Source organism: Candida oxycetoniae (assembly GCF_023343755.2).
Source record: "Candida oxycetoniae strain CBS 10844 chromosome Unknown scaffold74, whole genome shotgun sequence".
NCBI lineage: Eukaryota > Fungi > Ascomycota > Pichiomycetes > Serinales > Debaryomycetaceae > Lodderomyces > Lodderomyces oxycetoniae.
Genome location: NW_026055477.1, coordinates 26,237 through 38,537, shown reverse-complemented (window position 1 = coordinate 38,537; position 12,301 = coordinate 26,237). Strand labels below are relative to the sequence as shown.

Sequence of the window (12,301 nt, the reverse complement as noted above, 5' to 3'; positions counted from 1 at the left end):
GTGTCGATAGTGTCGGTGTCGATAGTGTCGATAGTGTCGGTTACAGTCAGTGTGCTCCACTATCTCGCTTCGCTCGATAGTGTAGATAGTGTCGTGTGCAATACAAACCCACGGGTTAGATTATCAGGTGACTCCACGGCTTTTTATCTTGTACCGATGCGACTCTTTCAAAATCAAGATTCGGACCTCGGACTAAACAAAAAAAAATAAATCTCGTAATTAAACTGCACAGCCAAAAAATTGCTTGCCCCAGTCAAAGGCCAAGGCTAATAATATGTTTCATTCTTGGAAATAATTTCTAGTTTCAGAAGAAAAATATAGCAAAGTCTAATATGCTGTAGAAGGCTTACTCATCTCGGTCAATCTCTACCGTAACCAAAGTTATTCTTTATGCGCTTAGAAAACTTTGTCTTAATCTCTCTTTTTTTGGTTCCAAGTCCATTGTTTTTCTTCTCACTTACTCACACATACACATACACATACTCTCCCTCACCAACCCACACAACCCACCCCACTCAATTTCTCAATTTCCCAATTTTTCAAGCTCAATTTCTCAATTTCTCAATTTCCCAATTTCTCAAATTTTCAAGCTCGGTATTAATTTTTCAATCAATTTTAATTACTATTATAGCTCAAACTCTTGAAGGTTTCTAATTTTTCAGGGCTTGATTTTTTTCCCCACTATATAACAAAACTCCCGCCCCACATTATCTCAACTTATTACTTGAAAAAAATTTCATCATCTTCTCTTGAAGTTTTTCATACGGGTTTGATTACAAAATGGACGACGTTGACTCAGCTTTGGTGGATAATGTCAAATCCTTTACAGCAGGTGGGTTTGGTGGTATTTGTGCCGTTGTCACAGGACACCCGTTTGACTTGGTCAAAGTGAGATTACAAACGGGTTTGTATAATTCAGCGGTTCAGTGTGTCAAAGACACAATTGCCAAAGATGGACCCTTGGGGTTATACCGTGGTGTATTGCCACCATTGCTTGGAGTTACACCAATGTTTGCTGTTTCCTTCTGGGGTTATGATGTTGGTAAGAAATTGGTTGGAAACTTTACTGGTAAAGATGTCAAACAATTTACAATTGCAGACATATCGACTGCTGGTTTCATCAGTGCGATCCCAACAACACTAGTTGCTGCACCATTTGAAAGAGTAAAAGTTATGATGCAAATCCAAGAAGGGACTAAATCAAAGGGAATGGCTGCGGTTGTTGCAGAAATGTATAGAACTGGAGGTATCAGATCCATATTCAAAGGCTCGGTAGCCACCTTGGCAAGAGACGGTCCCGGTTCTGCTTTGTACTTTGCCACATACGAATACTTGAAAGAGAAGTTGTCTACTCCAGGTAAGGACTTGTCTATTCTTGCTATCATGACAGCCGGTGGGTTTGCTGGGGTTTCTATGTGGTTGGGTGTTTTCCCCATTGATACAATCAAGTCAACTCAACAATCATCAAATACACCCATTTCAATCACACAAGTTACCAAAAACATTTACGCAAAGGGCGGTATAAAAGCATTCTTCCCTGGTGTTGGCCCAGCATTGCTCAGATCTTTCCCAGCAAATGCAGCCACTTTCTTGGGTGTCGAAGTTGCCAAGAATGCATTAAACAAGGCCTTTTAAAATCAAATCAATCATCGCATTATTTATTTATATACTTATATACATACATATATATATATATATATATTCATTCTCACCGTCTTTCGACTCTATGGAGGAGAACAGCACTGACCAACACTATCGAGCCTCTGGCTGCTAGTGATTCCACTATCGAGCAGAGCAGCACTGACCAACACTATCGAGCCTCTGGCTGCTAGTGTGTTCCACTATCGAGCAAGTCTCTGGCTGCTAGTGTGCTCCACTACCTCGGTCTGCTCGATAGTGGGAGCAGCACTGTTCATTGAAGGCTATTTGTTATTTTTCACACGGCGTGTAACTTGTAACAATTTTCATGAATTTTTGAACTCCCGTAAATTGACATTGTTAATTTCCCAAGGAGGAGGAGCTTCTTCAGACCATTCACTTAGAGAAAGCAAAGGAAACCTGCAAGATGACATTACTGGACGAACAAGTATGTGTTAGATTTCCCCGGTTACTATACTTGAGAGAAAGAAAGGAGCCCGAATTACTTACTAACCTCTCTTTTTTTTCTTTTTCTTTTTTTTAAAGGTTAAATCGGAGCTTGCCAAAATGCAAGCCTTCATAGAGAAGGAAGCTAAGGAAAAGGCCAAGGAAATCAGATTGAAAGCCGATGAGGAATATGAGATTGAAAAGGCATCGACTGTAAGGTTGGAAACTGCGGCAATTGACACGACATATGAACAAAAGTTGAAAAAAGCAAGCTTAGCACAACAAATTACAAAATCAACAATAGGTAACAAGACGAGATTGAGAATCCTTGGTGAGAAGGATCAAATTTTAAATCAAATATTTGATGATGCTGAAGCGGAGTTGAAAAAAATTACTCAGGATAAGGAGAAGTATAAGCCGATTTTAGTTGGATTAATCGAAGAGGGCGCATTGACATTATTAGAGGCAAAAATCTCCATCAAGGTTAGAAAACAGGATTTGGACATTTCTAAGGAAGCAGTTTCCGAGGCAACAAGAAACTATGAAGATAAGACCAAGGGGAAAATAGAAATTTCAGTGAATAAGGATGAGTTCTTATCCAAGGACATTGCAGGTGGTGTGGTCGTCACCAACGAGACTGGTAAGATTGAAGTTGACAATACTTTAGAGGAAAGATTAAAGATATTGTCTGAGGAAGCATTGCCTGCACTCAGGCTAGAATTGTTTGGTCCTTCGCCAACTAGAAAATTCTTCAACTAAAGAGAACTCCCACCTATATTCAGTTAGCATTCATTTCATAAAAGCCCTTTTACCATTTATTTGATTAATAAAAGCTTAAAAAAAAAAAAAAAAAAGAAGAAGAATTGATAGAAAAGGAAACTTTAGTGACAAATCCTCTGCTCATATACCCTTGGTCCATGTATCCTCTCTTTACTGTGTCCTTTTATGAAGTTTCTGTTATCTCAAGCCGCATCTTGCCCATCTCGCAATCTCTGAAAAAAAAAAATCAAAAATTGATAAAACTGAATAATTGCAACTAAAGATCTTTACGTTGCTTTGAATAAAGGGCAAGGGGGCTCCAGTGTTGGGTAATGAAGCGAATATTTCGACCGAATTTACTTTTGTTTTCAAATCCAAGAGCCAACATTTGTTTTCGATGCTTGACTAGTATCACAAATAGGCCAAAGAAACAATCAGCAAACCATCTAGTTGGAAGGGCATCATCGATTACGTCCAAGCAAGGGCTGGGGCAGCTGCTGAGCGACGATGCTAGTCATATTATAATAAACAGACTCAAACCCATTCAGCCCAATGATTTATATGTATCTTGCACAATCTTTGACTCCAAGGGGAACATTACTGCTGTTTCCAAAAAGTATCCCAAAATGCAATTCCTCAAAGAGAACCACTTGTACCCGCGCGATTTGCGTAAGATTGATACTTCGTCAATCGATGTTATCCCTATGATTATGATTCGCTCGTCAAATGCAATATTGGTCAATCTTCTATACATCAAGGCAATTATCAAGAAAAATTCTGTAATGGTCTTTGATACCTCGAATCCTGAAGTTGCTTCTAAATTGGGCATATTCATGTATGATTTAGAGCAGAAATTGAAAAGCTCCTCGTCTCCATCATTACCATACGAATTTCGAGCATTGGAGTCTATTCTAGTCAGTATAATGAGCTATCTCGAAGCAGAGATCAAACTCTATATTAATAGCTGTGGGATGATATTAAGTGAATTGGAAGATGAAGTATATCGTAAAAAACTACAAGAATTGCTTATCAGACTGAAACAATTACTGAGTTTCCATCAAAAAGCTGTATTAATCAGAAACGTTTTAGAAGATTTATTGGAAAATGACGAAGATTTAGCAGGGATGTACTTAAGTGACCCGAAAAAGAAACCAGTAGATGATCATGTTAGCAAAAGCAAAGATATAGTAGACGAGCAAGTAAATGAAAATTTGAATAATTACGAAGATTTAGAAATGATCTTGGAAAGTTATTATCGGCAGTGTGATGAGTTTGTGCAACAAGCAGGAAGTTTACTAAATGATATAAAGGCTACAGAAGATATTGTCAATATCATACTTGATGCAAATAGAAACTCGCTCATGTTGTTTGAGTTGAAAGTCACAGTGTACACATTGGGAATAACTATTGCAACACTTATCCCAGCATTTTACGGAATGAACTTGAAAAACTATATAGAAAATTCCAATTACGGTTTTGGAGCAGTTGTTGTGTTCTCCATACTCCAAGGAATGGTATTTACATGGTTCAACTTTAAAAAATTACACAAGGTTCAAAAACTAACCATTTTGGGCACCAACAGTAATCCAAAAAAGAAAGTAATAACACCATATAAATCTACAATTAATAGAGACTCGTCATTCTTGCATAAATTGTTCTTTGGCTCGGGGTCGTATAGAAAGAAAAAATACCATTGGCCAAACAAGAGTGAAAAGGATTTAATTTGGAAAATGATCAATGATGATAAATCTAGAAAATAGATTCACGTGTATGTATGTATATATATATATATATATTCTATCAATTTTGAGACAAGTCTGTACTATACTTTTCAATCGGACTCTACTTTGTCCTCAACGAAATCTGAATTATTTACCACTTTGTAGTCTTCATCTTCATTAGTATCGGTATCATTTAGATAACTAGGCAAAATATCATCTTTCTTGGGTTCTTCTATCTCAATCACATTTTCTTGTTCATTTTCTAGTTCATTCTCGCCGTCTTCCTTGTCAAACTTCTTATGCTTACCCAAACTTGCCTTGGGCTTGCTTTCTTTATTATAAAAAGGTTGCGAAAGCCTTTCCTCGTCGGGCTTGATCAAAGTTCCTTCAATGTGAATTACTCTACTTGTGGTGTAAACTGCCTTAACTGTGAATTTCAATTTGGTGTTATCTATTTTATTCCCGTCTTTATCCATCCAATGCCCAATCTTCTTATCGCTTTCTTCTCCGCCACTCGTATATTCATCTTGTTGCACAGGTTTGAATTCCCAGTCTTGGGGGATATTGTACTTCTTTATAGAGGCATTGAACACATCACATATCAACAAACCAATGTGTGACGGAGTTTGCATGTAAATATCACCTTCTAAAACATCGCCTATGCAAGGACTCCAGACAAGAAAATCAACATGGACCCAAAAGAAAGTAAATGGGGAAGATCCTTCTACCTTGGCTATGTAAGCTTGTTTCTCCGAGTCGTATTGTGTCATTAGTCTAATATTTGAATAAGCTATTATTACACCCTTGACCTTAGGGTAATAGGTCATTACAAGGGGATCAAGGTGTTGCTGTTTGATCCCGTTAACAGCATTATTTACAAACAAGGGTGAAAGTGAGACATAAAGTGATGTAGATACTTTTTTGAAGCACTCAGACAATTGAGTTTCTTCATTAACGGGATTGGTTTTGGGCGACGGTTTTACCCGTTTAGCTCTTCCTGTCTCATTATTGTTCTCTAGGCTCGACCTTGCTGTTTTTGTCGACATTCTGCAAAATGCGTATAAGAATAGATTGTGTGCCTCGTATAGGACACAGTGAGGGGACAGTGAGGGAGGGTCAAGGGGAGGTGTAATGAAGGGTACAGAGGTTCTTTTTGGTTTCGATGAGATTGGGGGTATTGGAATTTTTCAATTTTTTTTTTTGGTAAGATGAGGTTAGACGCCGCATTATGTGCCTAAATAGGTAAATATATGGATAAATGCAAAGGCCCATTTGGCAAGCACAGGGAGATAGTGGAGCAGCACTTGGCCACTCTGCTCACTGACACTATCGAGCAGAACGAGATAGTGGAGCAGCACTTGGCACTCTGCTCACTGTTACTCTGACTAGCTTGTTATAACACTATCGAGCAGAGCGAGATAGTGTCGATAGTGGAGTCATACTTATCAGTTTGTTACTCTGACTAGCTTGCTATAACACTATCGAGCAGAGCGCGATAGTGTCGATAGTGTCGATGTAGTCAGTGTGCTCCACTATCTCGCTCTGCTCGATAGTGTCGTGACTAGCTTGCTATAACACTATCGAGCGAGACGAGATAGTGGAGTCATACTTATCAGTTTGTTACTCTGACTAGCTTGCTATAACACTATCGAGCAGAGCGCGATAGTGTCGATAGTGTCGTGACTAGCTTGCTATAACACTATCTCGCTCTGCTCGATAGTGTCGATAGTGTCGTGTCCCAAAGTAGTGGCTATCTCCATTTGCTTGTCCCAAATTCTAATTGTTTCTTTTATGCACTATATCAAACTCACTATTGATCAATGCAACACTAGAAAAAAAAGATTAATCTATGAGAGATGAGTTAAAAAGCTTCTTCTTTATAGCTCTGTTTCAAAGTAATAAAAAAGCAAACGTCTCAAATGAACGTTTCTTGAAAAGAGTCAACTCTACTTTGATTCTCTACTCTAATCTCAGTTGTCTACTCCAATTTCTACTTTATTTATCTCAATTCTACCCTAATTTTCCCAATTCTACTCTAATTTTCACAATTCTACTCTAATCTTCCCAATTCTACTCTAATTTTCACAATTCTACTCTAATTTTCACAATTCTACTCTAATTTATCTCAATTTTACTCTAATTTATCTCAATTCTACTCTAATTTATCTCAATTCTACTCTAATTTATCTTAATCTCTATTAATTTATATCAGTCTCTTTATTAACTTAAAGTGTAGACTTCGTGACAAATGTCGTGACACTTTTAGTAAAAGTGTCACGACATTGTCAACGTTGTGTCTTTTTTTTTCACTCTACAACCAAATTCTCGTACCGTATTTTCTTTTTTCTTTTCTTTTTCTTTTTTTTTCAACCTTTACCCAATTGGCTTTTAAAAGAGCTTCGGAAGATACACCGAATTTATACGTCTAAAGGCGATACATTGGTGCACAGAGTATTGCTATATGGTTTGAGTAAAGTCTCAACTGGACTGTGTCAAAAAAAAAACAAAAAAAGGAAGAAATGTTAGAGCCGGAAGATAAAGTGATTTCTCGTGATGATGTCGTTTTAGTTCTGCATCAAGATTCTGCCGCGCAGCAAGATATTAAAATAGAATCAAGTAAAGAGCCAGCGGTTGCGGTTGCGGTCGAGCCTACGCCACTGGAAGATATAGGGATTCAACAGGAACTTCCGGATCAAGCTGATAACGGTATAGATGTGAAGGACATTGAGGTAAAGTTGGAAGAAAATGATGATGATAGAGGTAGAGGTCTACTGCTAACGGAAAAATCGAAATTTCGAGAGGAAAATTCAAACTTTTCCTCTCATATTGATGCTAGCAGCTTAGAACCGCCAACTAAGAAAATCAAAGCTGAAACGAAAACTGGGGTAAAGGAAGAAGAAGAAAGAGGAGGAGAAGGAGGAGGAGAAGGAGAAGGAGAAGGAGGAGGAGAAGAAGAAGGACAATCTATTTCTAATGGGTCGACTGAGGGTCTGGACGAAGTAGTGAAAACTGCCGCTCAAACACGTCCGATAATCGTGCAACCACCAGCAAAACCTCAGTTGTTCTATACTCCCTTGAAAACTGGGCTTGTATATGATGTGCGAATGAGGTACCATGCAAAAATATTCACATCCTATTTTGAATATACTGACCCACATCCGGAGGACCCACGTCGTATATATAGGATATACAAGAGATTGGTGGAGGCAGGTTTAGTACTGGACTTTTCATTATCAGGTATTGATGAATTGGGACCGTTTATTCAAAAAATCCCTATAAGGGAAGCAACAATGGAAGAGATTTTTGAAGTCCATTCAGAAAGACTCTTGCAGCAAATAAAAGCCACCGAAACAATGACAAAAGAAGAGCTTTTGAAAGAAACTGCTGCTGGTGACTCCATATACGTCAATAACGACTCCTATTTCTCGGCAAAATTATCATGTGGTGGAACAATTGAAGCGTGCAAAGCGGTCATTGAAGGTAAAGTGAAAAACTCCCTTGCAGCAGTTAGACCTCCAGGACATCACGCAGAGCCTGATGAGCCCGCTGGGTTTTGTTTATTCAGTAACGTTGCAGTGGCTGCGAAAAATATACTCAAATCGTATCCTGAATCAGTACGAAGAATCGTTATTGTGGATTGGGATATTCATCATGGTAACGGTACACAAAAATCGTTTTATGACGATCCCAGAGTGCTATACATATCCTTGCATCGTTACGAAAATGGTAAGTTTTACCCTGGAACCAAGTACGGTGGTGCAGATATGGTTGGAGAAGGCGCTGGTAAAGGTTACAATATAAATATACCGTGGAGAAGCTTTGGTGTCAAGGATGCAGATTACGTTTACGCGTTCAATAGAGTTGTTATACCTATAATACTTGAATTTGATCCTGATTTGGTTATTGTTAGTTCAGGTTTTGATGCAGCAGAGGGTGACCCTATTGGTTGTTGTCATGTAAGTCCAGCTGGATATGGTTATATGACGCATATGTTGAAGGGGATAGCCAAAGGAAAATTAGCTGTGATATTGGAAGGTGGCTACAATTTGGACGCGATAAGTGAGAGTGCGTTGGCTGTAACAAAAGTGCTCATTGGGGAGCCCCCTGAAAACACCATAAAAACACAGCCACATCCCGACACCATAGAAGTTATTGATGAAGTTATAAAAATTCAATCGAAATACTGGGAATGTCTTAGCCATGGGGTGCCCAAAACGTCCTTTGATGATATATATGACCTCCCAGGCCTAGATAAGAATAGGTATAAATTAACCAATATAGCCGATCCAATACGGAGTTATCAAACTGCAGAGGCTTGTAACAAAAGACAATTCATCACCATTCCAATAATGAATGAAAAATCAAGCGATAGTAGAAATGCGTATTTTACATGCGATTTACCCGAACAAATTGAAGATCTCGTAATAGCAAGCCCTGATATTTACGAGTGTTCATCAATTGTGATCACCATACATGATCCTCCTGAAATTTGGGCATATATAAATCCTACAAATGGAGTGATTGAAAGCAATTCAACTATAGTACTTGAACAGCCATTATTTCAAATAATGGATAAAGTAGCCAAGGAAAAAGACAAGGAAAACACCGATAAAGTGGGCTATATTGATATCAATATTCCATCTTTTCAATTACCTATTCCTGGATTATCAACAACTTATGAATCATCATACAATCCTACAATTTTTGCACAAGAGATTCTCCTATATATTTGGGATAATTATATTGCATATTTCCAACGGTTGAAGAAAATTATATTTGTTGGATTTGGTGACGCTTATCAAAGCATTATTCACTTATTCAGCAAACGCCCCTCGTCAGAGATAAAGAATTTAGTCAAATTTACAGTAGCTTTTTTGAATAGAACTGCACTAAAACCTTTGGTTCCAGTGATGGATGAGAGTATGATTGAATGGTTTTATCACAAGTCAACAATATTCACAAGTTGCTATAATTCATGTTGGAACAGCTCTTCTTCCTCTTCTTCTTCAAATGGATTTCATAGTGGAGCCACCAATGGAGATGCAAATGGTTCAAGTGACGAGTTGAAAAAGCCAAGAAGGAAATTTGGTAGAGTTTTAAAAGCCAATGCGGATAACTTATTTGATATTATCAATGAGAAATTAGATGAAGGAGTGGACAATATCTTGGATAGTATTGAAGATTATACCAGCTCCGATGAATAAAATAGAAAAGAATAAAAGATGAAAACAATAATAAGAAGAAGAAATAAAGAGAGAAAAGAATCATTAAGGGACAAGAGGAGAATGAAAAAAAAAAGCAGGTTTGTATTAATAATGTAATATACATACATATATATATATATACGTATAGTGAAATTTTATACGTAACTGGGAAATCTTTTAGCAAACTGTTTTTCTAAATCATCAATATCTGGAATGGATAATTCGCTGCTCGTACTTAATCTACGTTCAAGTTGTCTACTCTTCTCTGGTGATTTTAAATATATTGGCTTTTTCGGTTTGGCTGGTGGTTGTAAATGTTTTGGTTTCACTGGACGCTGAGGCTTGGGCACTTTTGTAGGTACTGATGATTTTCTACTTGAGGATAATTCAACAGGGACTTTGGGTGGTGATAATTTCTTATGATGGTGGTGAGTAGATGTTTTATGAGGATTCTGATCATGATTATGATGGTGAAGTTGATTTTGATAAGGCGACTCATTTATGGAGTCTATATCCTCTGTAACATTTCTATCGGTGAATTTTCCATATCCATGAGCTGTTTTTTGCACCACCTGTCTTTCACTTTGATCCAATAATGCTTTCATCTTTTTCTGTATTGAGCTCTCCTTTTCCACCCGAACTTCTTTCTCCTCACTCGAGTATGTTGTTTTCAATTTGTCGCTTTCGGTTGATTTTCTGCTTCCAGTCTTTACTTCCCTTATATTTTTCCTTCTCTCTGAAGCACCAGTATTGTTTACGCTGATACTGCCTCCGGTACCCATTCTCCTAATGCTACCTCCTGTACTTAACCTCCTCAAGCTATTCCAAGCTGATTTGATACCGTTTTCGTTCTCATGCCTTTCATTTTCTCTATTCTTCAAAAACTCAAGCGTGTTTTCGGATTCTCCTAAATCGGTAGTTTTGTATCCTTTTGCCAACTCTTTCTTAACGAGATCTTGTATCGCTGGTGTAGACTTATTACCTTGAGTATACACTTTTGACTTGTGGCCATTATCAAAATATGCACTTAGTGGACGTGATGGCGTCTTGATTGGCTCCAGCTCAAATGGGGATGCATTCTTAAGCTCAATCTTATTGAAAAATTTGGTTTTATCAATAGACGCAAATGCGTCAATAGGTTTGGTTTGAATAAGCTTTCTGGTATCTTGGCTGTGATACAGCAATTGTGGCTGAGTATGTGCAGGAGTGATGGTTGCAGAACTTTTCAAGTTTTGTTGTTTCTCCTGCTGTTGCTGTTGCTGCTGTTGTTGTTGCTGTTGCTGTTTGCTCTTTATGGACTCCAAGACGCTTGCTGGTATCACATTTGGTATTCTTGAATCGCCTCTCATTTGTGAGATTTCTCCCAACAACTGTACCGCATTTGGACGTCTCCTTGGGTCTGCTCGTAGACAAACTTTGATGACATTCTTCAATCGAGTAGAAAACATCAGTCCCGGCTGGTCTTTGAATCTTAAAGTATCCGAGCAATTGAGTATAGTTCGTTCTAGGTCTTGAAGAGTTGTCTGGTTGGGCAGTTCAAACGGAGTAGTATAATAACACAATTTGTAGAGAAATATTCCCAATGCCCAAATGTCCAGCTTGTCGTCAATGGGAAACCCTTTGGTCAAATCAATCATCTCTGGGGCCCTATACTGTGGAGTTGTGTGTTGCAAAAGATCATCCTTCATCAATTGTAGTTCCTGGGGATTCTTTGGGGGTGCCATATAATTCATCGAAGATCCAAAATCACATACTTTGCAAACATGGTGTGCATCTATTAGCACATTTTCTATTTTAATGTCTCGATGAATCAATGGTGGTCTTAGGTGGTGACACATTGCGACACCTATGGTTACCTGGTACATAATGTCCAATATCTCCTTCTCCGTCAACTTATTGACCAAACGAGTATTCATCAAGTCTATTAATCCATTGTTCTCGCAATACTCCATCAACAACAAAACCTCATACTGTCTCTGCAGGTCTGCAGCATCGCCTCCGCCGCCGTTAGTATTGTCATTATCATCATCATTCACCAATCGCGAGGCATGCGAGTCGATATATGATACTATATGTTTGTTTCCTCTTAATCTTCGCATAGCATCGACTTCTTGTCTCAACAAACTTAGCTGCCATTTACTAGGAACAACAACTCTCTTCAAACATGCTGTGCTAGAGCCATGGAACGCTGGCTCTATATGACATGTATATACAGTAGCAAAACCACCTTGAGATATATATTTAATTATGCTTACTCTATGTGATCCAACAACTAGTCTTGTACCTGGTGTATATGCATTTGGAGGTGGTATTGGCTGGGGCATAGTGACGCTAATTGCTGGGGGGTAATTGTGACACTAATGCTGGTACTGATGGTGCAAAGAGGAACTGGAGCCAATCCTGCAAACACCTGTCTGTCTGTCTCAAAACCGAGCGTGGTTAAGTGGTTAAGTTTCCGTAGATTGTTGATTTCAAAGATTATTAACTGGGCGCATAATCAAGAAAAAAAAATGTACATATAAAATTGGAAAG

General features: G+C 38.3%; 5 protein-coding genes across 5 annotated transcripts; 3 read left to right on the top strand and 2 right to left on the bottom strand. All coding sequences in view use genetic code 12, as the record gives it.

The window, feature by feature from the left end:
• Window positions 1-780: 780 nt before the first annotated feature.
• CRC1 (carnitine:acyl carnitine antiporter) lies at window positions 781-1,635 on the top strand (the record flags this gene model as incomplete). The annotated part of the gene is made up of 1 exon (XM_049325385.1): window positions 781-1,635. One exon carries the CDS (start codon window positions 781-783, stop codon window positions 1,633-1,635), a length of 855 nt encoding a protein of 284 aa, XP_049178969.1.
• A 570-nt stretch (window positions 1,636-2,205) lies between these two features.
• Window positions 2,206-4,604, top strand: KGF56_003991 (MRS2; the record flags this gene model as incomplete). Its single annotated transcript, XM_049325384.1, has 2 exons — window positions 2,206-2,807; window positions 3,359-4,604. 2 exons carry the CDS (start codon window positions 2,206-2,208, stop codon window positions 4,602-4,604), a joined length of 1,848 nt encoding a protein of 615 aa, XP_049178968.1.
• Window positions 4,605-4,675: 71 nt separating this feature from the next.
• On the bottom strand, window positions 4,676-5,611 carry KGF56_003990 (DNA-directed RNA polymerase I subunit; the record flags this gene model as incomplete). Its single annotated transcript, XM_049325383.1, has 1 exon — window positions 4,676-5,611. The coding sequence occupies one exon, from the start codon at window positions 5,609-5,611 to the stop codon at window positions 4,676-4,678; it is 936 nt and encodes a 311-aa protein (XP_049178967.1).
• Window positions 5,612-7,084: 1,473 nt separating this feature from the next.
• HDA1 (histone deacetylase) lies at window positions 7,085-9,769 on the top strand (the record flags this gene model as incomplete). The annotated part of the gene is made up of 1 exon (XM_049325382.1): window positions 7,085-9,769. The coding sequence occupies one exon, from the start codon at window positions 7,085-7,087 to the stop codon at window positions 9,767-9,769; it is 2,685 nt and encodes an 894-aa protein (XP_049178966.1).
• Window positions 9,770-9,924: 155 nt separating this feature from the next.
• PRK1 (serine/threonine protein kinase) lies at window positions 9,925-12,093 on the bottom strand (the record flags this gene model as incomplete). Its single annotated transcript, XM_049325381.1, has 1 exon — window positions 9,925-12,093. The coding sequence occupies one exon, from the start codon at window positions 12,091-12,093 to the stop codon at window positions 9,925-9,927; it is 2,169 nt and encodes a 722-aa protein (XP_049178965.1).
• Window positions 12,094-12,301: the final 208 nt, after the last annotated feature.